Source organism: Lathyrus oleraceus, chromosome 5 (genome assembly GCF_024323335.1).
Source record: "Lathyrus oleraceus cultivar Zhongwan6 chromosome 5, CAAS_Psat_ZW6_1.0, whole genome shotgun sequence".
In the NCBI taxonomy this organism is placed as follows: Eukaryota; Viridiplantae; Streptophyta; class Magnoliopsida; order Fabales; family Fabaceae; genus Lathyrus; species Lathyrus oleraceus.
This window is the reverse complement of record NC_066583.1, coordinates 152,534,552-152,548,838: the sequence shown is the minus strand read 5'-3', so window position 1 is coordinate 152,548,838 and position 14,287 is coordinate 152,534,552. Positions and strand designations below refer to the sequence as shown.

Sequence of the window (14,287 nt, the reverse complement as noted above, 5' to 3'; positions counted from 1 at the left end):
GTAAGATATGGCATGACAAGTTCGCGAGCTCTGGCGCGTACCCATCTGAGATAAGGCTCCATAGGAATAGAATTTTTCTTTCCTAAAGTGCTTCTTCTCACCATGCCCCAAGCTCGTACAAACCTTTGGCGGAGACCTTGAGAGTCATTGTCATAGTCAAACACTATACCTTGAATAATCATTTCATGTGGACCATCTCTTCAAGCATGCCCAAACTGACGTAGGGCTAAGGCAGGATTATAAGTAATACCTCCCCTTATCCCCATGAGGGGTACATTAGGGAATTCCCCACAACGGTCGATGAGGGTGACATTTTCTCTGAGATTGGAACACCAACGGATGTCTGAATGGGAGAGTGCCATTATCCTTTGAGACCATTTTAGATTTTGATCATTCTTCAAGACTGATTGAGGAAGGTGCGAAATAAACCACCTAGACAATAAAGGTATGCAGCACATGAGAGTCCCTTGTCTCTTCATAGTACGAGTGTGAAGGGAATGCAAGACATCTCCAAGCAAGGTAGGCACAGGGTTATGAGTGAGGAATATCTTAATAGCATTCATGTCTATGAACTGGTCTGGATTAGGAAATAAGACCAAACCGTAGATTAGCAATGCTAGAACATCTTCAAAAGCATGGACATTCACAACTTCTAGGAATTCTCGGGCCTTACTTATCAGTAATTTGGCAAGTAAACCTTTCGTTCCACTCCTTGTTACCCAATTGGTTTCAATGTCAGACTTTGTCATGTGTAAAGCTGCGGCAACTTCTTCAGACTTCGGAATTTTTTCCAGACCACTGAAAGGTATTTGATCCAGGATAGGTATCCCAAGCAGCTGGGAGAATTCCTCTAATGTGGGTACCAGCTGATAATCTGGGAAAGTGAAGCAATGATGCTTAGGATCGAAGAACTGGAATAGGACTCTCATCATATCTTCTTTGAAACCAGTGGTAACTAAGTTGAGAAGATGACCATGTTTCTTGCTGAACTGAGCATGATCGGGAAGTTCTAACACCAAATCCTTGAGTTGAGGAGAGATCGTTACAAGATTGATCCGGATAGTCTTCCTGGAAGCCATAACCTGTTCAAAGAGCAAAGCTAAATTCCTAAGTCCTTGAAATGGTTAGTATGATGATGCCATGATGTTATGATGTTATGATATGCAAGCACAATCACGTCACACAACAATTATTCCTAGGTTTTAAGGCTTGCATGAGTTCCATAGGTAAGTACCCTCCCCACTGAAGTTTGGTTGGTTCAACCTGTCCTAGAATAGTAACCGGGTTCTAGAAGGATCTCAAATCATTGACCTTTCTTTAAGTCCACTTCAGTGCAACACCAAGTGGTTGACCGAAGCTTCCCTAAAGTCCAATCTCAAAGAGTGTAGTATCGAGTATCAACCAACCTCAGTCGGAACCGAAGCCAGTTATCTCACTACTTTCTAATGGCTAGGATGAGTCAACTAGGGTTCTAAAGGTCTGGTTAATGCTTTAATGACACCACGCGGAAGCCAAATTTTTTCTCAAGTAACATGAGGAACATCAGGACAACCAAAGTGTCACATTAACCGTAGCTATCATTTTAACCATTCCAGTATACGCCGGATAGTCGCGATGATCTATTGCTACTTACCTAAGGTACACTAGATCCGGGTGTAGGATCTTTCACTCAGACAATCCCTTAAAACGAAAGAACAAATCAAAACATAAATGATTTTTAAGGTGGACCTCTCTTTATTGTCCCCAGCAGAGTCGCCAGTTCTGTCATACGGTGAACTGACTTTATTGGATTTGTAATCGCAATGTCGCGGTTAGCAAGAGTCGCCACCGACTTTTCTTTTATCCCATAAGGAAAGGCGGAAAAGAACAGGAAAGACCTTAATTTAGATTCTTAGGTTCGGGAGGTACTTTATACAAAGGGAAGGGGTAAGCACCCTTTGTATCCATGGTTATCCATGGGCTCTTAATTGCTCAATCATTTATGTTTTTTAGTTCGAAAAAGGTGGTTGAAAAATGTATAAAAAGTTTTGAAAAGGAGAATTTAACTTTGTAATGATTCTTGCATGAATGTATACAAAGTGATTATCTCGTTTAATTTTGAAAATAGTTTAGAAAAATATAACTTGGCAATGATCCTAGTACGGATGTATGCTAAGTGGTGATTTTCTAAAAAGGATGTTTGAAATGTGTGAGGTGTGAATAGTATATTTTTTTGTTATGGATGAGCAATTAAGGGTTGTACCTGTCCGAGGTCTTTCCGGGCATTTCCCATTCCTATGAGGGTAAAACTGTCCTTACTATTGAGAAGTAAGTAGTTTTATCCTGGGGATGTAGAAGGGTCATCGTAGGGTCATCGATAGGTCATTGAAGGCAACAGTTGTGAGGATACCTTAGCATTCGAAGGGACTATCATCATTTAACCGTAGGCTACACCGAAGGGTCATCGAGGGACAAAATCGTGTTTTCGAAGGCAACGTCCGAGGGACTATGATGATTTTACCGAAGGGTCTTTGCTAAGGATATCCCCATATTCGCGGGACATGACCGTAATATTGTAATCGTGGGGTAATAAAGAGAGGTCCGATATCATTTATTTAAAGTCCATGTTTTAAGTTCATTAGGTAATTATGGTGATACCGCATTAAATCGATACATTAAAATCAACACATTAAGGATCACTACATTAAAATTAATTAGGCAATCAATATGAATCTTCACATTAAAGTGAAATAATTTAGAATCCCTCTCCATGAAGGCTTCCCATGCATAAAGCGGAGTACCTAGCCGGCTATTTCTTCGGAAGTATGCTAGCCCTTACACCATGAACACACGGATTAAAGCATCGAGATAAAATACAATTGGAAATTGCACCATAAGATAAATATAACAGCCAGGAATTTAAGCCAAATAATGCAGAATCATCATCAGGTAAACATGAAATGGGCAGCAAAAAGGCAAAGCAGCCCCTGGCCCGGTCGCCTCTGCTTCGCCTAGCGAAGGCTCAGCGAAGGCTCGCTGCGGGCTCGCCTAGCGATGAGCTAGCGAGCGGCCACGGGTTTGAAATTTGAGAACATTATGACCTCAACCTGCAACATGGCTTATGGCATCCAACACATAATTATATGGTTCAGTTTCACAATATTCAAGCACATTTAAATTCTCATGCAAAACTTCAAAATGTTTAAGAATTCAATTATAATATCCTCCACAAATTAAGAGCATGAAGTGGTACCATATGCCAAATGAGAGCACAAAACGATATCACATGCAAATTAAGACACTAAAGCGGTACCACATGCAAAATAAGAACACAAAGTGATAATCATATGTAGATTAAGACCCTAAAATGATATCATATGCCAATTAAGAAACTAAAGCAATAATAGTGATGCAAACCTGTTTGCAAATCGAGTTGCAACCTTGAATTGGCGAGCCGGATTGAGTTGGGCGGCGGTAGCTTCGGAGCGGGTAAGCGGCCTTCAGGGTTTCCGCCTTCTGAACTCTTTGGATCAGCAGGGTTTCTGTGTTTCTCCCTCTGGATGCGTGTTTCCGTCCGTCTTTGTCCGTCCCTGTGTGTCCTTTTTCGTGGCAGAGGAGCATGTATTTATAGTGGTGGTAATGGTGACCTAATGGGCTTAAAATGAGGTCCAGAATTTCAAACTTTCGCAAGCTTCGCTAGGCGAAGGAATTGCTCGCCTAGCGAGCAAACTAGGTCTGGGCTTTTTTGCTGGATCTGATGCTTCGCTGGGCGAGTGGCATGATGAAATGCTCGCTAGGCGAAGGAGCTGCTCGCCTAGCGAGCAAGCTGTTTTGGGCCGCCTGTGGGTTGGGCCTGTTGTGAGTGGGCTTTCGTCCATTTGATATCAGTGCCTTGCAGAACAAGTCAGAGGGTCTTGGAAAATGCTTGGTAATGCCAACGGGCAAATTTTGGGGTATGACAGCACTGCTGTTAGGTTTGTAAGGTCTTCTCCACAAAGAGCTATGAAGTTTAAGGAGTGTGTTGAACTTGCGGGCATAACTTGTAAAAAAAAACTTTGTCTTGATGTTTCTACAAGGTGGAATTCCACTTACCTAATGTTGGATGCTGCTGAAAAGTTTGAAGCTGCATTTGACAATATGATTGATGAGGATCCTGGATACATCGAATATTTTGACCTCCTTACCGGTCCACCCGGTTCTCAGGATTGGAAAAAAGTTAGGGCTTTTGTGGTTTTCTTACAAACCTTCTATGAGGCAACCAAAGTGTTTTCAACTTCGCAAGAAGTGTCCTTGCATTTAGCTTTTCATAACTTGTCTTCAATTTTGTGTGAGCTTCAAGAAGCTTCATTTAACTTGAATTCTTATGTGGCTCCAATGATTTCACATATGAAGGTTAAATATGATAAGTATTGGGGGGATGTGGGAAAAGTGAATCATTTTCTTTACTATGGAGTGATCTTTGATCCTAGGTTTAAGTTTAACTATATTGAGTGGTCTTTTAATGATATGTATGGGCATTCTAGTGACCTTGCCAAGAAAAATATTGAATGTGTCAAAACTAGTTTGTTTAAACTATATAATTGGCATAAATCTGATCATGATAAGAATGTTGGGGCTAGTCCTTTAAGTGCACCAGGGAGCACTTCCCTTGGAGAAGCATCTTCCCAACCAAAAGAACCATCACCTTTTACAAGGGCTAATGCTTTTAAGAAACATCTGAAGGAAAAAGACACAATTGAAAATGAAAATGAACTAGAGAAGTACTTAGGTGACCCTTGTTGCGGGGAGGGGGAAAATTTTAGTATTCTTAATTGGTGGAAGGAAAATTGCACCCGTTATCCTATATTAGCAACCTTGGTTCGGGATGTGTTGGCAACACCTGTTTCTAGTGTAGCCTCAGAAAGTGCTTTTAGCACGGGGGGGGAGGATTTTGGATATCTATAGGAGCTCTTTGAGTCCAGATATGGTCGAAGCGCTTATATGTACTCAAAACTGGTTGAAGCCTTCTGACAATGATCTAAATGTCCTTAATATGACTGAAGAATATGAGATTAGTGAATCAATTATTTCAGGTACGTTATTAATGAAAACTTTGTCTCTTTTAACATTATTTTAAATATTTGTTAAAATTAAGCCTCTTGCTATATGTTTAACGTATGTTTAAACAACTTGTAGAGTTTCAAGTAGCTACTGGTGGAGCAGCTGCTCCTACACAGGCTGGGCCTGTTTAATTCTCGCCTAGGTATGAAAAACATAGTTTTGTTTTATGTCTTACATTGGTTTAACTATACTGATTTGATTTGATTTGCAGCTGTGAATTTTTGAATATTTTGGAGTCACTTTGTGATTCAATAAGACAAGCCTTTCTTTTTTGGAGTCATTTTTTGAAACTAAGGAAGGAACCGTTTCAGTAGCTACTGCGTTTGCTGGTCATCAGGAAGGTAATGCCTCTGCATAATGTTCATGGATCATTTGTTATGTTTATTTATTTCAGATTGTTGTTATTTATGAGAATCATGTTTATTTATTTCAGATTGTTGTTATTTCATATTGCTGTTGTTATGAGAATCATGACTCAGAAACTTTTTGGGCAGACTTTTTGGGCAGCCACTGCTGCTAGTTTCATAACAATTCAGTGTTCGAAATGTTACATTTTTTTGGTATGCTTCTGTTTTAATCTCATTCGCTTATGTGCTACTTTTTTATCTGAAATATGACTGGTTTTTTTCACTCTTACAGACTTGGGGATTAACAAATCTATATTCATTAAGCCCAAGACATTTCACCTTACAGTACTAATGCTTAAGCTGTGGAATAAAGACAGAGTGGGGTATACTATACTATATGTTAGGTTTGATTATGATTATGATAATTGATTGGTTAAGCATCATTAATCTGTACCCTTAATCATCAATAATACAATTCAATTTTTTTTCCTGTTTTGGATTTGAATGAACTCTTACTCAACCATTTTTCTATATACTTTTTTATGCATAATGTTGATGAGATTCAAATTTTTTTGTTTTGCTGGCATATCAAGAGGAGACTGAATAGCTCAAGCTTCTTGCTGAATGGAAGAGAAAGAAAGGTGGATTCAGAGCTACCATGTTTGTTTTTGGTGAGTACAAGACCATTGTTCTCAAAGTTTACCTACTGAAAAGAGGTTTCTATCAGTGGTAGCAAACCCTGTTAACCTTGTTTCTGTTATAGGAAACTTGGTGGCGGCTCAAGTTGCGACAGAAATCGGTTGGAGCGAGTTTGCGATTTCAATGTTTTCACTAGGAATGGTACATTATTTGCAGGCCAGGACTGTTCAAGAAAACTATAAAAAGGTTAAACATTACATGGTGGATCTACTCATTCCCTTTAACATTCCTTGGTCTAGCTTGTGCTGAATATGCTCATGAAGTGAAAACAAGCATGGCCTCTGGTTTAATGCTGCTGATATGTATTGTGTCTGTTTTGGTTTTTGTTTTTCTCATGCTAACTAATGTTGAATATGATAATGCTGAAGTTCTATCTAATTACACAGAAAGCTGCAATAAAGAAGATGGACATGAAAGCATCAAAAGAATTTTTTGCCGAGCTTAAGGTGTTAACGCGTGTTCATCACTTGAACTTAGTAATAGCTTATGAAAAGAATTTGATTTGATTTTATCTTTTGTTATAGAAATTGTTATGCACTAGCTCTTATATATACGATTGTTGATTGATGATCATCTATAGGTAAGGTTGATTGGATATTGCATTGAAGGTTGATTGGATATTGCATTGCCGGAATGGACTTGTCTCTTACAATATTGAAAAATGCACACACTGCTAGAGAACTAAAATGCATGCCAAAATTGGACTATACTTTTGAATTAGTAACTCCTGCAACTGCACAACCTTGGTTTTTCACAAGTCTCACCGATGTATTGGACGTTGATTCACATGTAATCTTTTCCATCGATCTTTTGTATTTACTTTAATCCACTTAATCTATTTTTCACACTTTTTTGGCCCCATTGCAATTTCCTGTATTATATACAGTATGAAAACAAAAGATTCAAAGCTCAAAACAAAACTTCCAATTACGAAAATAATTTCAAGCATCTTGCTTCTGCAAATAAACCTTTTCTGAGACCAGTATCAGACATAATAACATATCATCTCTCTTACTATTACTATCCATGCATAATTTGTTGCTCTACATCCCCATTCATCACAGAACTGTGATGATGAACCATATACCACCGTCCATTATGGAACTCAAAGACATTTGTTACATTGAACGGCCCTGTATCCATGTCAGCAAGATAGATATAATATGAGTAGAAATTTAGAATACAAATGTTAACAATGATTGTTCAATCCATTTCCGAAAAATACAGCAATTTCATAAGTTTTAAGATATATTGTTTTATTTTTTTGTTCATAAGTAAACTAAAAGTTTAAAGACTAGTATAAAATTGTGCTATTTAAATCCTAGATAAAATCCACTTGTGTTGGGTTTATTTTGGAATGAGCTCAATTATTTTTAAAACCGAATAAACCGCATTATGAAACCGAACCGAACAAAACCGAAACCGAAAACAACCGAATTGCAAACCGGTCGGTTTTGGTTATGTTTTTTCCAACCGATGGTTAGGTCGGATTGAGAATTTGGGCCCGAAAACCGATCCAACCCAACCGATGTCCACCCCTAGCTTTTTCAATTCTTTAGGAGATTGAAAAGTATGCCATTTTTATTAAATAGTTAATGTTTTAGTATAAAATCAAATTATAATTATAATATTCATTTAGTCTTCATTTATCCGATGTTTATCAATTTCTCACTATTTAATATATATATATATATATATATATATATATATATATATATATATATATATATATATATATATATATATATATATATATATATATATATATATATATATATATATATATATATATATATATATATATATATATATATATATATATATATATATATATATATATATATATGATTAATAACATTAGAAAATTTTAAATAAAGAAAAATGAAAGATAATAAATAGCAAGAAATATGAAGGAGAATAATAGTAAAATTTTAATAAAATTAATATATCTTATTTATATTTATTTTTATGGGTTTTTTCACTACGCCAAATAAGGGAAAAGAGGGCGCTTATTTTGGCCTATAACAGCGCTTTTAAGCGCTCTCTAATCTGGCGCTGGCATAGGTAAAGACAGCGCTTTGTTCTCCTGGAGAAAGCGCTGTCTAAAGTGGCCACATTATAGTGCGCTTTAAGAAAAAAGCGCCCTCTGGAGTGGTCCATAGAGGGACACCTTAGAGGGCGCTTTCTGGTAAAAGCGCCCTCTAAAGTTGTCAGTGTAAAGTGTTTAGAGGGCGCTTTCAGGAAAAAGCGCCCTCTAAAGTTGTCATTGTAAAGTGTTTAGAGGGCGCTTTCAGGAAAAAGCGCCCTCTAAAGTTATCAATGTAAAGTGTTTAGAGGGCGCTTTCAGGAAAAAGCGCCCTCTAAAGTTGTCATTGTAAAGTGTTTAGAGGGCGCTTTCTGGACAAAGCGCTCTCTAATGTGTTAGTTATTTTAAAAAAATTTGTTTGAAAAACAGTGGATATATATTTATTTGGTAACCTGTTCGCATGCTGCAAAAGTGTAAAATTCATATTGATTTCATCCTTTAATCCAATGTTATACACCATTAATCCATTGATATATACAACATGAATCCATTTATATACAACATTAATCCTCCATATATACAACATTAATATATGATTCTTTGATCAACAATATACAACAACATATTCTCAAAGTACTACAATTAAGAGAATAAAACATAGCAACCAACACCCAGTGACCACTGTATCCAAAAGCTGTCTAGTAGTTCTAACCAATACTAAACAAAAACGCCCATCCACCCATGGTGGAAAACATGTTCTGTATATCCAAAAGCTGTCTAGTAGTTCTATCGCACATCCATACAAAATAAGGCTCAACCAAAACAACAGATGGCAGCATAAGTAGTCCCCTACACTTTAGACAGCGCTTTTGTAATAAAGCGCCCTCTAAAGTGCGTTGTTGTACATGGACTTAGAGAGCGCTTCCTTAGAAGCGCCCTCTAAGGGTATCCTTAGAGGGCGCTTGCATAAACGCGCCCTCTATTGTTGTCCCTCCATTTCCTCATTATTTTTTCGCTTCACTTTAGAGGGCGCTTTGTTACACAAGCGCTCTCTAAAGTGCGCTGTTGTACATGGACTTAGAGAGCGCTTTTTTAAAAGCGCCCTCTAAGGGTATCCTTAGAGGGCGCTTTCATAAACGCGCCCTCTATTGTTGTCCCTCCATTTCCTCATTATTTTTTCGCTTCACTTTAGAGGGCGCTTTGTTACACAAGCGCTCTCTAAAATGCGCTGTTGTACATGGACTTAGAGAGCGCTTTTTTAAAAGCGCCCTCTAAGGGTACCCTTAGAGGGCGCTTTCATAAACGCGCCCTCTATTGGTGTCCCTCCATTTCCTCATTATTTTTTTGCTTCACTTTAGAGGGCGCTTTGTTTCAAAAGCGCCCTCTAAAGTGCGCTGTCTATTCCTCCTTATTTTTCTCTTCACTTTAGAGTGCGCTTCTTTAAGAAAGCGCCCTCTAAGGTGCGCTGTCTATTCCAGTTTTTGGCGTAGTGTTTAAGGATATATAAATTATTAATTAATTTGATCTTTAGTTAATAATAAAATCAAACCTATCTAAACAATCTTTTGATTATTGTCCAAAGAAATCTTAATAAAAAAATTATAAGAATTCCTAAAAACAAGAATATTTAGATACATTTTTATCTATTTTTTTTTCAAAAATTTCAAGGATAGTAAATTGATAAGAACCGTAAGATTTTGTATAATTTTAACGTTTAAATTGATAAACTACTGAAGATTGAGACCTCTCATTTGTTTTTGACTGAATAGTCCAATCTATTACGATTTATTTAAATATAAAATCTCATTAAAACAACAACAACAACTAAGTTTTATACCACTAAGTTGAATCAGCTAAATGGATCAACTTTTGCCATTATATTCTATCAAGGATCTTATTTATCTCCAGATCAATAATCTCGAGATCTTTCTTAATAACTTCTCTAATAGTCAATCTACGTCTTCCCTTTCCTCTAATTATTTTCCTTCTCTCCATCTGATCTACCCTTTTTACTACAGAATCTACCGGTCTTCTCTCACATGAGCATCGGTTGTGGGATCGTTTGTTCTCGTATTTTCAGAAGCAAGCACGAGTGCGTTCTCGTCACCTTCGTGTTGAAATTCTCTCCATTACACTCGATTCGCTTCCAGTTCAGGACTATCTACTCAAGATTCGCATAATTGTAGGTGCATTGGCTTCAATTGGAGATCATATCCCACTATCTCAACATATTGATGTGATCCTTGAAGGTCTTATTGCTGAGTACGCACCTGTTGTTTAAGTTGTTGAAAGCAAATTTGGACTTATGGATCTTGATGAAGTGGAAATTCTTCTTCTTGCGCATGAACTCAGGCTTTCGAAGTTTTAGAAGAAGCCTCCTCCAGATCTCGTTTCTCTCAACTTTACACATGTACCACCTTCGTCTGCTCCCGTTAATGAATCTCAAGCTCCTAGTATCGATTCTTAATCATCTCAGGCTAATCATCCTCATGTGGAACCAAATTACAGTTCTTTTCGTGGTGGCAGGTTTGGCAGAGGTCGTGGTGGCAGGTCTTCTGGAAACAACAACATTCAATGACAAGTTTACTCCAAAGTTTGGTCACTCTTCCCTAGCCTGCTGGAATAGGTTCAATTCTCAGTTTCAACCTGCTAATGGTGGTCCTTACTTCACCCAAGGTACCTGGTAAGGAGCACCAAATTTCTCCAATCAAGGATCTCCTAATGTGTGGTCGAGACCCTCTAGGCCTCCAGCTATGATCTCTCCACCACCAAGTACTTTTATTGCTAACATAATACCTTCATCCTCCAATTCATCATCTTGGTTCCATGATCCAGGAACATCCTTTCATGTTACAAATGATGCTAAAAACATTCAGTAACCTACTCCTTTTCAAGGTCATGATCAAATCTTTGTAGGCAATGGCCAAGGTTTGAAAATCCTTTTTGCTGGAGTCAGTCATTTGTCGGCACCTTATCACACACACAAACACACACACACACATACACACACACACACACACACACACACACACACACACACCACTCACTCTCAATAATTTACTTCTTGTGCCTAAATCACCAAAAACTTACTTAGTGTTAGTTAGTTTTCAAAGGATAATAATGTGTACTTCATATTTATGCTAATAAATGCCTTGTCAAATCCTAGGTTTCTGATGTAATTTTGCTTGAAGGGCATGTATAACTGGATGTACTTTATGCGTTTCCTACTCTGGATGTGTCCAAATCTGCTCCATCATCTAATTTGTCTTGTTTACCTTCTACAAATAATTGTGTACCAAATGCTAATTCTGTTGGCCTTCACACTAGTTTGCCCTATGTTTGGCACTTAAGGTTGGGTCATCCCCATGTTCACACTCTTAAACTTGTCTTACAAAGTTGTAATGTTAATTTTCACAATAACTACAATGAAATGTTTTATGCTGCTTGTTGTATGGGTAAAGCTCATAGGCTTCCTTCCTTCACATCACACACATCTTACACAAAACCCTTACAATTAGTCTATGTTGACTTATGGGCCCCCTCCCCAATAGCTTCTGCATCAGGGTACCATTACTACATGTATTTTGTTGATGATTATACAAAATCCACTTGGGTGTATATGTTAAAGACCAAATTTGAAGCTCTTAATGTTTTCAAGCAGTTCAAAACAATGGTTGAACTTTAACACGAACTTCCCATTAAAGTGGTTCAACCTGATTGGGGTGGGGAGTTCAGACCCTTTACCAAGTTTCTCAATAATCTTGGCATTACTCATAGGCTCATCTTCCCTCATACTCATCATCAGAATGGGGTGGTTAAGAGGAAGCATATGCATATTGTGGATCTTGGCCTCAAACTTCTTAGTCATACATCTTATCCCTTAACTTATTGGGACTATGCTTTTTCTACAACAGTTTACCTCATCAATCAATTGTCAACTTCCTCTATAAATTTTCAAGTTCCCCACACCTTACTTTTTAACCAACCTTCTGACTACAAATTTCTTAAAGTGTTTGGATGTGCTTGATTTTCTTTTAGTTATACCCTACAACACTCACAAACTTGATTTCAAATCCCAAAAGGTGTCTTTTCCTGGGCTACTCCACCTCACACAAGGGGAACAAATGTCTAGCTCCTACTGTTATACTTTACATCTCCAAGGATGTAATGTTCAATGACGAGAGGTTCCCTTATCCTTATTTATCTCCCAACTTCACTCTTATTTCTTCATCTGTAAAGGACATTTCTATTTCACCACTTAGTTTATGTCCTTCACTTCCTTCCTTAAGTTATTCTACACTTTCTTCTCTTCCTGCATAAAACAGACTCATTGCCACTTTCACTTCTGAAAATTCATCCTCCACAAGTCCTGCAACTACTCCTTCTGGAACTTCTCTTATTGCTAACTCTCCCGGTTCTTCTAATGTTGTTCCTCTTGCTGCATGCTCAAGTTTCATATCTTCCTCTACCTATGACTCTCATACTTTTTCCAGTCCTTCCACTTCATCTTCTAGTACTTCCACAGTCATACCTCCGTTAGCTATTCCTGTTCTATCTAAACCAGGCAATTTGCACCCTATGCAAACCAGAGCCAAGTCTGGATTTGCTCAACCCATACTACAACCCAAACTGCTCCTCACTCATGTTGAACCAAAAACTCCTAAACAACCTCTTGTTGATCCTCAATGGAAAGCTTCCATGCAGGCTAAGTATGATGCTTTGATCAAGAATCAAACATGGTCCCTTGTACCCTTACCACCTCATAAGCATGCAATTGGTTGCAAGTGGGTGTTTAGAATCAAAGAGAATCCTAATGGCACTTTTAACAGGTTTAAGGCCAGATTATTGGCAAAAGGGTTCCATCAAAGGCATGGTTTTGACTTCAATGAAACATTTTCTCTAGTTGTGAAGTCTATTTCCCTCAAAATTATTCTTACCATAGCCATCACCACAACTGGTCAATTCAACAACTTGATGTTAATAATTCCTTTTTTGAATGGGTTACTTGATGAATAGTTTTTCATGGAACAACCTAAAGGGTTTGTTCAAATTGATTCTTCTCTTATGTGTAAGCTCAACAAGGCCTTGTATGGCCTCAAGCAGGATCCTAGGCAATGGTTTGACAAACTTCAAACCAGTTTTTCCAAATTGCATTTCTAGGCCATCAAATGTGACCCCTCTCTGCTCACTCTAGTCTCTCAAGGCCATACTATCTATCTCATTGTCTATGTTGATGACATTATCATCACATGAAGTTCTCCATCTCTTCTGCAAGACATCATCACCAAACTCAATATTTCCTTTTCCCTCAAGCTACTTGGCACTCTTGACTACTTTCTTGGCATTGAAGTCAAACACTCTACTCTTAGGCCTATTTTATTTACTCAATCCAAGTACCTAAGGGATCTCTTCTAGAGAACCAATATAATTTAGGTTTCTCATGTAAACACCTATATGCAGTCAACTTGTAAGCTCACTAAGACAGACTCTCCAACTCTTTCTGATCCCTAAATGTAAAAGTTAGTGGTTAAGGCACTTCAATATGCCACCATCACCAGACCTGCCATTACATTTTTTGTCAACAAAGTGTGTCAATACATGGCACATCCTCTTGAGATTCATTGGATGGTTGTTAAGAGAATATTGAGATATCTTAAGGGCACCCTACACCATAGTCTATTGCTTTCACCTATGTCACCATCTGTTTCTTCCACTATGCAAGTCTATTGTGATGCAGATTGGGCCTCAGACCCTGATGATCCGAGAAGTACCTCGGGTGTAGCTATATTATTTTCCTCTAATGTTATATCCTGGTGGTCTAAGAAACATACAGTTGTCGCCATATCCAACACTGAAGCTGAATACAGAAGTATGGCTCAGGCAACAATAGATCTTATGTCGGTGCAGACTCACCTCAAGGAACTATGCATCACCACTACCATTCCAGTTATCCACTATGATAACCAACCTGCAGTGCTGCTGTATCACAATCCTGTTCTCCATTCAAAAACCAAACATATGGAAATAGATCTCTTCTTTGTTAGAGAGAAAGTTCTAGCTAAATGCATCTCTGTGCAACATTTCCAGGCTCTGCACAACTTGCTGACACCCTTACAAAGCCATTTGCTTCCTCAAA

At 38.0% G+C, this 14,287-nt stretch overlaps 1 protein-coding gene and 2 long non-coding RNA genes across 4 annotated transcripts; 2 read left to right on the top strand and 1 right to left on the bottom strand.

Annotated features, from left to right (window-relative positions):
- Positions 1 to 3,981: 3,981 nt before the first annotated feature.
- On the top strand, positions 3,982 to 4,923 carry LOC127079380 (zinc finger BED domain-containing protein RICESLEEPER 1-like). The gene has a single exon (XM_051019761.1). The coding sequence runs from the start codon at positions 3,982 to 3,984 to the stop codon at positions 4,921 to 4,923; it is 942 nt and encodes a 313-aa protein (XP_050875718.1).
- Positions 4,924 to 5,095: 172 nt separating this feature from the next.
- On the top strand, positions 5,096 to 6,501 carry LOC127079316 (uncharacterized). 2 transcript variants are annotated; one of them, XR_007787914.1, is made up of 5 exons: positions 5,096 to 5,221; positions 5,291 to 5,420; positions 5,574 to 5,639; positions 5,719 to 6,097; positions 6,190 to 6,501. It is a non-coding gene; the product is annotated as an uncharacterized LOC127079316 (long non-coding RNA). The 2 variants fall into 2 exon arrangements; XR_007787913.1 differs by having other exon boundaries at positions 5,099 to 5,221; positions 5,513 to 5,639.
- Positions 6,502 to 6,725: 224 nt separating this feature from the next.
- On the bottom strand, positions 6,726 to 7,336 carry LOC127079317 (uncharacterized). Its single transcript, XR_007787915.1, has 2 exons — positions 7,094 to 7,336; positions 6,726 to 6,996 (listed from the first exon to the last, which is right to left on the bottom strand). It is a non-coding gene; the product is annotated as an uncharacterized LOC127079317 (long non-coding RNA).
- Positions 7,337 to 14,287: the final 6,951 nt, after the last annotated feature.

Coding starts and splice junctions, on each gene's coding strand:
- LOC127079380 (XM_051019761.1), top strand. CDS start 3,982: ATGAAGTTTAAGGAGTGTGTTGAACTTGCGGGCATAACTTGTAAAAAA.